We start from the raw sequence: 10,915 nt of genomic DNA, 5'->3' as shown, positions 1-10,915 counted from the left end.
AACACGATTGCCTGAGGTATTAAAGTTCTGTACTAAGTTCTGGTTTCCAGGGTGAGAAAAGTCACGCAGTGCCAGTAGTAGAGTTGGGTTGAGTGATGATTCTAAATTACTGTAAGTAAATCATCGTACACCCGTTCAAGTTTCATGATAACTAGGATCTAGACTTTGTTGAACTCTAGGCAATTTGAGCAGGTAAAACTGGAGTGACCAAGTAGCAGTTGAATAAAAGTCATTGAATAAGTGTTGAGATAAACTAGCAGAATTAAGAGAATTAAAACATTTCAAGAGCTCAAATTACTTAATATGGAAACTATTTGGACAGATGTTGGGCCGCCCCAGTTCGGGTCGCAACAGTTATGTTTACATATGTGTGTAATTTGTTATTTCTTTACCCCACAGATTATGTGTTTCATTCTGTTTAGTTGGTTTCTTTTGCGTTATTTTCTCTTATTATTGTTTGTATGTACTATAAATTTGGAAGACGTACAAAATAAAAAGTATTAAAAAAAATAATGAGCCACCTGGAAAATCGAAATCACCATGCGGGTGTCACAATTTACTCGATAAAGCCTTTCATTAATGAATATGAAGTGCATGTGGGCCCACGCTGCTTCAGAGCACACCAAGTAACCATGTAACCAAGTTTTATCATTTGGTTGTAGAGGTCGAAAGTAATGGAGAACAACTACTTCCTACTGTAGTTAGATACAATTTCAGGAATCTGTACATTACTTGACTATTGTTTTTGTTCTGACTACTTTTTACTTATACTCCTTGCGTTTTTAAACAAGTATCTGTACTTTCTACTGCTTACATTTTCAAAATGGGCTCATTACTTCTGCTTTAATGCAATTGGGTCAAATTATTATTTTGTCACTGCAAGACTTCAAATTGATTTGACCCTAAACAGTAAAATAAAAAGACATGTTGTGTCTCAAAGTCAGGGGTTAAACATGGGCTGGTGTAGATAATACAAAGAGCAGACACTGCACACCACTAAAGGTCATGAAGGCATCCCCACACACTGCCATAACAGGTAATGAAACCCTGGCAAATTTGTCCCCAGGATTAAGATATGCGTCATGTGCAACCTAAGTGCAGCATTTACTTTGTGCTTTGGCCTTAAACTCTACCAGCAGTGACACTGTGGGATATTTGTGAATGTCCCCATGAATACACCTAACCTCCATCCATGTTACTGTTACTCACCAACCTCCTCCAACAAGGCCCCTGGTTGAACTGGGGTTTGATGGACCTGTGTGCAACCCATGTCCACACTGGGCGTATACCTCTTTGGCACCTTACTGGAACACTGTGTGTCCCTCCTGAGCCGAGGGAGAGTGTGCGAGCCAAATCATACATCAAAATTAGTTCAACAGTTTTTCAAGGATACCAAAACCAAGATCTTGGAGTGGCCTGCACAGAGCCCAGACCTCAAGCCCATACCCTGTACCCTCAAAAAGGGTACAGTATTGACTATTAATGGGTGTGGGGCTAATAATTTTGGATGTCTTATTTTTGCCCTTTCTTGTTTCAACTCAGTGTATCAATAAAATATCCTTACTACAATTAGTGAACCTTATTATTTTGGACACAGATACGTTTTAAAAAACAAACACTTCTTGTTAATGGTCATTTTCATACTGAAAACATGAGTGTTGCCTAATTTCATAAGGGGGGGTTAATAATTTTGGCCTCAACTGTATAACACCTAATATCCACAAAACCTCAATTTAGAAAAAGACAGTGTTATAAAAGACGAAATTAAATAGATAATAAACAGGGAAAAAAGCTGAATATATAAACTACATATAGATAGGTTTAATTTTTCTGTCAGTTTAATTTACATTCCAGTGGTTTGTCCCATTTGTCTTTTTCTTTTCCAGATGTTGGCAAACTCATCATTCTCCACTTTGGATCTGCACCTTTCCTCCATGAACGCCTCCCTCCCTCTATACATGCACTGTCTCATCTCTAAACCAAGCTCCCTCATCTATCGTGCATTTAGCATCATTATCATCTTCCTCGTCCTCCCTGTCTGCATCCTCATCCTCCAACATGGTCTCCAAGAATGGAGGAAAAAAGGCTCCACTTTCATGGAAGTAACACTGAGTCACTCTGACTGCTTCACCTACAACATCGTCATCATGGACCTGTTTGCTGTCTTAGCGTGTGTCTTCAGTTATTGTGGCAGCGTCATGAATAATTTAAACATATTAATTTATCCGTTCATTTTTTTCTCTTTCTCTTGCTTTGGACAAATCTTCTTTCACATGCTGACTTGTGTGGAGCACTACATGGCTGCTGTTCATCCCATCACTTATCGGAGCTTAAGGAAAGAAAGAGGGGTCAGAATAAGGATAATCAGCATAGGCTGTGTTTGGCTGCTTTGCTTTGCATTAACAGGTTTTATAACAATAAAAGATATCATCATCGCCATTGTGAACTTTTTCCTCATGATATTGTTTTTAACCGTCTCCTCCTTCTGCAGCCTTTCTGTTCTCTGTGTCTTAATTCATTCAGGCCCAAGAGAAGAGAGCAGGAACAGCGACAGGGTTGACCAATCAAAGAAGAGAGCATTTTACACCATTGTGATCATACTGGGAATGCTGGTGTTGAAGTTTGTTTGGGATCTGTATTGGTCTGTAGTGTATATCACAGGAGCACATCTTGGATGTGTTTTAATGTCATCAGGAGCCTGGCTTAATCTTCCCAGCAACCTCTTGTTGCCGCTCCTGTTGCTACACAGAAAGGGTAAATTTGGGTGTTGCAAGAAAAACACACAAAGAGATTAAAGAGCACATGTGTTAGGGTCTGTTAAGAAAAAAAATTTATCATCATTTTTCATTCTGAGAGAAAATTTGGAATTTCGAGAATGGTTGAAAATCGTTGCTGTTTTAAGACAAACTGCCAATACCCTCTACAAAATGCCTTGTGTAGATGATGTAGTGAAAAAATCGGCCATCTTGCAATAAAGTATGCATCCTCTTTAATGTATTTTACTGTTGTAGGGATCAGTTTTGTGCCTTCCTCTTTTTTGTCTTAGTTAGTGTATCTTTGCTTTCCTGGTTTATTTTGGTAATTTCTTTTATTCTCTGTCTTTACTGTCCTCTGATTACCCCTGTTGTCTTCACCTGCTGTGACCTATTCCTTGTGTTTGATTAGGATACACACAAAACATTCTTGTATATCACTATAATTGTAATAAAATGATAAAATACTTTTGTGGAAGAAATATCAGATTTCTTTTAGAAGCTAACTTTAAAAAAACAAACAGCAGTGGCTGTTTTAGCATATTAGTTCTTGGTCATAGGGGGTCAACTGTATAATATAAAGTGCCATGAGGCAATTGTTGTTGTGACTTGGTACTATATGAGTAAAATTGAATTGAATTAAATATAATTGAATAGTGTAATAAAAGTTATCACTTGTGTGTTCAATACTAAATAAATAAGTATAGAAATTATACAATTCAGCGTGGAAAATCTCTACTCTGTATTTATAATTAATGACTCTGTATTCTGTGTATTCAGCCACATGTTTGTATTTATATTCATTAATTTATGTTACAGTTAATCAGTTATCAAGATTTTTCATGCAAGTATTTATTTTCATTTGTCAGTTTGACGTTCGCACATTATTGTTCAAATACAAATATAACACGTTAACAAAATTTAGGGAGACATGACTGTGGAGTGGGGTTGCTGCATTATATAACCAGCACAGAACATACAAACACATAAAGAGTCGACAGAGGAGAGGCACAAAGAGAGAAAACTAAAAAAACAAAAAACAAATAAGGCTGGTGTTCTTTTTTAAATCATTACAATCTGCTTAGTCTTAACTTTAAACATTTCACGGATGACTGACATATGCAGAAAAAAACTTGATACTGTTTTTGTTGATTTAATAGTTTTCCAACTCATCCAGTGCTGAAACTTGACAACCAGGACAGATTTTATGTATAAAGTCAAAATCATCAGTTGACTAATGACATGATGAGAACATACAAACTCCACACAGAAAGTTTCCAGTGGATTTGAACCCAGAACCTTCTTGTCTGTTATGGCGTCAACCACAGAACTACAGATGAGCTGATCTTATTTTTAACTGCTTTGTAGTGGGTTGTTTCCTGATTGGTCTCTTGGATGCTTCCTGTCTGTATCTCTCAATGCAGGCCTTGTAAGAGATTCTGATTGTTCTGCATTGAGAGACCCAGGAGGAAGCGAAGGAACAAATCCAGGTGTCCATTTGGACTCTGTAAGGCCTTGTCCACAGCACTCTGGTAGAAGTGTTTTGCCAAAGGCTCTTTGGTCTGTATTGAGGCTGTTTGCTCTTCTTCCAGCACGTTGACACCTGAGTTGGTGAAGGTCAGATGGACATGAAGAGCCGCCAGAAACTCCTGAACACTCGGTTGGATAAAGCAGAACACCGTCTCTTGGTACAGCCCTCTCTCTTCTTTAAGGATCTGTGTGAACACTCCTGAGTACACTGAGGCCTCTCTGACATTAATGTCACACTCTGTCAGGTCTGATTCATAGAAGATCTGGTTTCCCTTCTGCAGCTGCTCAAACGCCAGTTTCCCCAGTTCTTTAATCATCTTCTTACTCTTTGCAGTCCAGTGTGGATCTGTCCTTTCCCCTCCATCATACTTAATATTCTTCACTTTGGTCTGAACAACCAGGAAATGAATGTACATCTCAGTCAGGGTCTTGGGCAATCTCTTTTCCTTGCTGCTTTTTAACAGGTTTTCCAGAACTGTAGCAGTGATCCAGCAGAAGACTGGGATCTGGCACATGATGTGGAGGCTTTCTGATGTCTTTATGTGGGAGAATATGATGTTGGCCTGCTTCTCATCTCTGAATTTCTTTCTGAAGTACTCTTCCTTCTGTGGGTTACTGAACCCTGTGACCTCCGTGAGAGCGTCTAAATATTTGGAGGGGATCTGACCCGCTGATGCAGGTCTTGTGGTTATCCACAAGTGAGCAGAAGGAAGCAAATTCCCAGTGATTAAATTCATCAGCAGCACATCTACTGATGTGGACTTTGTAACATGAGTCAGCATCTCAGTGTTGTGGAAGTCCAGAGGAAATCGAGCCTCATCCAGACCATCAAAGATGAACACAACTTTGAAGTTTTCGAAGTTACAGATTCCTGCTTCTTTGATTTCACTAAAAAAGTGATGAACAAGTCCAACCAAGCTGAACCTTTTATTTTTCAGCAGATTCAGCTCTCTGAATGTGAATGGGAATATCAACTTTATGTCCTGGTTAGCTTTGCCTTCGGCCCAATCCAGAGTGAACTTATGTGTCAGGAATGTTTTCCCGATCCCAGCCACTCCCTTTGTCAGCACTGTTCTGATTGGTTTGTCTCTTGCAGTTGATGTTTTAAACATGTCTTCACATCTGATTGTTGTTTCACCTTTACTGACATTTCTTTCAGTGTGTCTGACCTCATGTTTATTATTGACCTCTCCACTCCTGCCTTCTGTGATGTAGAGCTCGGTGTAGATTTGATTCAGACCGGAGGAGTTTTGTGCTTTAGAAATCCCCTCAAACACAGGCTGCAACTTCTTCTTTAAGTCAGATTTAAGTTTATACCCAAAGTGTGGATGAGGGTTTTCTAATGGAAAGAAAAATAATGAAAATGTTTCAAAAGAAAATATTAGAATTTCTTGAGAATGCATTTATGAAAAGGAATCCTCTTACTGCTCAGCAGACAGGCAGCGAGGTCCTTTTGATTCATTTTATTCAAGAAGTGCACTGTGAGTTTCAGAAATGCTTCCCTTCTGCTCCTTTGCTCCTCGTCCTCATTTGGACTTTCTGACAATTCAGAGAATTCTGGATTCAGAGAATTCTTCATCCTTGTTAGCTCATTCTTCACGAAGACAACAATTTCATCCTCCAGCAGCTGAAACAGATCACATCATAAAATGTAAATGCAGAAGAGATCAAATCCGTATTGAACACAATCAGAGTCATACAAAAGGTGCTACAGGGACATGATTGTGGAGAGTGGAGGTTGTTTTACAAACCGTAAATATAGAGTCCAGGTCACTGTGATTTTGGTGGCCAGGCTGGAAAATGGGAACATCTGAGGCTTGTTTGACTCTGTGAGAAGAACAATGTTTTTTTACTATTATTCAGTACACACAAAAAGATAAGAAACAGGAAAGTTAGGTGCTTTTTTTTTCCCTTTTTTTGTTGTTTGATTAACATCTCAATACAAAAACTACTATGTAGTAAAATTCTCAATGTGAACCTATTATGTCCATTTCTAAATCTTTTGTAAAGGAAAAGGGGTTTAATGGCACACATAGATACTGCAGCTCTCTGCAGGTGCTTTGTTTACTGTGCCATGTATATGTATGCGTGTGGTTGTTTGCTTTCAACTACTGCTGTGTGTTGGGTGAGTCGACTTATACTCATCAGGATTATCTGGGCTTGGGAATAAGCTTTGCAAGGACTGTAGACAGCTGTACTGGCATCATGGTAACGGTTGTTTACCTACCATCTATGCTAAAGCTATCATAGCCGGGATAAGCTGCTTAGAGCAGTTAGTAGCCAGCATGACTAACCCTGACGTGCTGCACATCATAGCTGAGTATTTCAACCAGGTTGTGCAACAAGGGGTGTAAATGTTGTTTACACCGCTCACTGAACAAAGATAATAGCAACAACCATAGAGGAAATAGAGCACGTCTTTAGCACATTTGGGTCGTTGTCTGTCAGGTGATATGTTCAGTGACAGTGTAAAGATTGAGGGCAGTGAACCCCAAAAAGGCAGCCGGACCAGACGTAGCGACCAGGAGGGTCCTCAGAGAGTTCAGATCAGCTGTCCAAGGCCTTAACTGAGATCTTAAAGGCATTGCTGTCCCAGTCCTTCATCCCACTATGCCTGAAGTCAGCCACAATCATCCAGCTGTCCAAAAAGACCACCATCAGCAGCCTCAACTACTACCCAGCAGTCGCTCTGACACCTTTTACAATGATGTGTTTTGAGGTACTGATCCGACGCCTGGCTCCCAACGTTTGACCCACTTCAAACTCATACAGAGTCAACAGATCAGCAGAAGATGCCAAGATTACAGCACTCCCCACTACCATCTACCATCTCTTTATTGACATTAGCTCCATTTTTAACATCATATTCCTGGACAGAGTGACAGTAAAACTACTGAATATTGGACTTTCTTCACCTGCTGCTCGATCAGAGATTTTTTCTGTGTACAGAGAACCAGACTGGTCCCCATCATTCCACAGCCCTTAATCTTAATACCAGCTCTTCACAAGGTCGTGTGTAAGTCCTCTACTGCACACAGACAGTAATTTTGAATATCATGTTGTAAGAAGTATAGCTAATGAATGCAGAATTTAATGTGAGGTGTTGCGTGTGATACCTTTCCATGTTGGTCACAGGCTGCAGTCACCTGATCAAAGAGAGAAAATTGTTTAGAATTGTATTTTCTTTATATATTTTCCCAGTTTCTGTATGAATCATTTTTGTTTGTTACAAAGGCAGTGAGCTATCTCACAATTATAAAATTGGTATAAAATTAGCATCGAAGTAAACCTGAGTCATTAAGAACTAAAGTTGAGTATGGGTTCTTAAATCTATGAAAATAGTTCAATGGGAGAGTACTGCTTCTTGAAATTGAAAGAATTTGGGTTAAGTTGAGTTTCAACAGATGTAGCTCATCATATCATTAAAAGATCTGACAAATCATGAGTCATTAGCTATTTTATATAAGACAAGTTTTTTCTTTTGTCAGATGACCAGTGAGTCAAAGTATTCAACAGACTGACGCATGGAGCCTCCTTCATTTCTTTATGTAGGTTACATAATTTTATTATCATGCAAAAGTTAACAGAACTCTATCCTTAAACTATTCAGTCTTCTCTTTCTCAGTTTTGACTCTCCAAAGAAAACGATTTCAGTCTGTCTGTGCGGAAACTTCCAACAATAACCAAATAAAGAATCATCAAGAATAATAAGTCCATGCATATGTAGAAATATATTTGTCTTTAGTAAAAGTAATTCAAAACTTACCAAATCTTCATCAGCGTTGTGCTTCAGTCTGCAGCTTCACTTTCTGCAGCATGTGAATGCTTTATATATGTTTTGCAGGTGCTGTCACGCCTTCATGGTTCAGACTGGTTATACTAACAGAGCAGAGTTCAGATGTATTAGATTACAATCTAGTTCCTCATGACTTACTGTTAGCACTGTGTTCTTTTAATGCTTTAAAACTAAAGACAATGAGCTGAATCTCATGCCGCTCACTATGTATTGCATCACTGTTATTATCAGATCAAATGCTTGACCAACAACTTTAGAAAGTCTTGGGGACATTTAGTCATTTGCTGGTGCAGGGGCGATGCCTTGGGTTAGTTTTGCAGTCCTAAAGCTTGGGAAAATGAACATGTTTTTAAATCAAAATATTCTTGAGTCAAATGTGAGGCCATGTTTACGACAGCTAAAGTGTGCCGTACACTGGGTCATGCAACGGGGTCATTCAATTTAAATCACCCAAAAGTGATTCAAAATTCTACTAAATCAAGGTGTTTTTCTTAAATACATCTTTGGTACTGTGTAATATGCAATTTGTGGTTGTTGTTCGTCTAAAGTTTGTATTTTGCATTAGTTTGAGAAAAGGAACTAGATGTTTTCTATTATAACAGACTTAAAATAAAATGTCCTCACAGTGTCTATACTTTATGTGAGGAAGACTCTCATTATGAAAAACCTAAACACAGTTTTCTGTGTCTCACATCATTCTGTAGCTTGAGGTAAAGTGTTTGTATAATGATTATAAGTTGTCTTATTAATCCTTTATTTTTATTTATAGATGGAAGTCTGATAATTTTGTTACCAGAATGGTGAAAAAACGTGAAGGGTTCAGAAATTTCTGACTGAATATAACAGAGATGTAAACAACTTAGGCTCTGACTGAATTTCACTCACTCTGAGCGCTGAAAGGTGGGATCATGTTGCTGTTGGTGCAAAGTCTGACATGGGGTTAGATGTCACTGTGGGAACGAACACATGATGGATCAAAGTTTATGTTTGCAGAGTCTTCTCAGGTGTGATTTACTTGAAAACCAGTTTTAGTTTTATAAATGGAAAATGGAAGAACTTCATGAATCATTTACCAGCAGGATAAATATATGGTTTGCCTAGATTAGGACAGAGATTTTAGGCCTTCTGTGGTTTAATCCTACTGCATTTACTGTACATCTGTGATGATAAATAGTTGGGGATTGACAGAATTGTACCCAAAGCCAAAGGAATGTAAACTGCTTTAAATGATGGTTATTACAATTGAAAACAAAATGCTTTTCCAAAGCCCTGACCTCAATCTTATTAGAGATTAGAAAAAATTCTTAATAAATTCAAACCTGTGTGTCCACTTCTTATTTTTTTATTATGATTAAAGATGTATGCTGTACAATCATTCCACTCTGGAACAAGAACAGTTCAAAGAAATCATTAAAATGCCATGTTTACAATGACATTCATGATGAGTGCATGTAAAGTTCTCACCGTGATTGTAGCCGTTAATTATATTCAGAGAATACAAACCTAAACAAGAGGAGACAAAAACAGTTTCTCTTTTTTTTTTTTTTACTGTATTAGTGTTTACAGTATTCTCTATATTTGTGTGACATTGATTTTTTACTTTTAATGCTTACTGTCTTTGTTTCTCCTGCTGTAAAACTACTGATCTGTTTGGAAGTTTCTGCTCTTTGAGAGTCAAAATTGAATTTTTACTTGAACCACCTAGTAAAGCTTTGTTGTTTGAAGTCATATTTCCTGTTTTGAGAATAGTGATGCCCTGAAAACCACACAATTCAGCGTTGGTTCACAGATCACAAAGTTATAAAGAAAGCATAACTTTTATCTTTAAAAAAATCCAAAAGGCAGAAAAATAGAGATTTAACATTATTTCACATTCATTTTATTCTCGGATAGGCATTTTTCTGTCACAGGGTGGCGCCATGTTAAGTCATTTCTTCCGCCTTTAACACAGAAGGCTTTCACTCACTGTTGCAGTCAAGTTAGACCTAGATCACATATTGGTTCACACGAATAAAGCTGTGAACAAATCGCTGTGTAAAAAAGTACATGTCGTTGTCTTCAGCTTAATGTTTAGAGTCCAATGATTAATATTTCGTCTGTAAATGTTTCCGAAGTTCAGAGAACCGACAGCCGATGTTGTGCCTGAACGCATCTTCCTCCTATTGCTCACAAAGACGCTCACGCTAAAGACCACATCACATAAAAACGATAGCAGTGTAGATGTTCACTCTTATGCTTTGACTGTCATGAACGTTTTGAGTTTTCTGTAGTTTCATGACTTTTTGCTTTGAGTTTCATTTCTGTTGAAGTCTGTACTTTTCTTGTAAAAGCTTTTCCCGGCCGGTTTGTTTATATGTATATGTTAAGGTTTTATCTTCAGATCTAGATCTTTATCTTCACTGGCTTTTAGTTTGGTTTATATTCTATTCCCCGACTTCCTATTCCTGCCTCCCTCTTGTGTCCATGTTTGTCTTTTTGTGTGAAGTTTTGTTTTGTGTTTCTGTCCTGTTTTCATGTTTGATTCAGAGCATAGCTGACATGATGATTATATTTGTGCAGTTAGGAGCGTTTACAGTTATCCATTCAGACCAGAAAAACCCCTCATTCTGACATTTTTAAAGTGACACATGAGGAAATCCCGCACGCTCTCGATGTATATCACTCTCACTCTCTCTCCCTCTAATGATGACGGGAAACGTGCATCTATGGGACAGTTTGGTGGGAGGGATGGTCAATCTGAGAACAGAGACAAGAGAAAAGACTGAAGAGATGCAGTTAAATGCTGAATACAGAGCTCCAGTCAGAATAACAGTCTAACAGTTTAAAAGCTCACGAT

The 10,915-nt window shown here is 38.2% G+C and overlaps 1 protein-coding gene across 1 annotated transcript; it reads right to left on the bottom strand.

Annotated features, from left to right (window-relative positions):
* Positions 1-3,600: 3,600 nt before the first annotated feature.
* On the bottom strand, positions 3,601-8,109 carry LOC102307853 (protein NLRC3). Its single transcript, XM_005950443.2, has 5 exons — positions 8,050-8,109; positions 7,400-7,429; positions 6,035-6,110; positions 5,709-5,910; positions 3,601-5,622 (listed from the first exon to the last, which is right to left on the bottom strand). Exons 2-5 carry the CDS (start codon positions 7,405-7,407, stop codon positions 4,169-4,171), a joined length of 1,740 nt encoding a protein of 579 aa, XP_005950505.1. The 5' UTR covers positions 7,408-7,429; positions 8,050-8,109; the 3' UTR covers positions 3,601-4,168.
* Positions 8,110-10,915: the final 2,806 nt, after the last annotated feature.

Source organism: Haplochromis burtoni, unplaced genomic scaffold (genome assembly GCF_018398535.1).
Source record: "Haplochromis burtoni strain Fernald_Lab_line unplaced genomic scaffold, NCSU_Asbu1 Contig_780, whole genome shotgun sequence".
Lineage (NCBI taxonomy): Eukaryota > Metazoa > Chordata > Actinopteri > Cichliformes > Cichlidae > Haplochromis > Haplochromis burtoni.
This window is presented reverse-complemented; position numbering and strand designations above follow the sequence as displayed.

Coding starts and splice junctions, on each gene's coding strand:
- LOC102307853 (XM_005950443.2), bottom strand. Junction 5,911..6,034: donor ACCTGGACTCTATATTTACG/GTTTGTAAAACA, acceptor GATCTGTTTCAG/CTGCTGGAGGATGAAATTGT. Junction 5,623..5,708: donor CGCTGCCTGTCTGCTGAGCA/GTAAGAGGATTC, acceptor TCTTTCCATTAG/AAAACCCTCATCCACACTTT.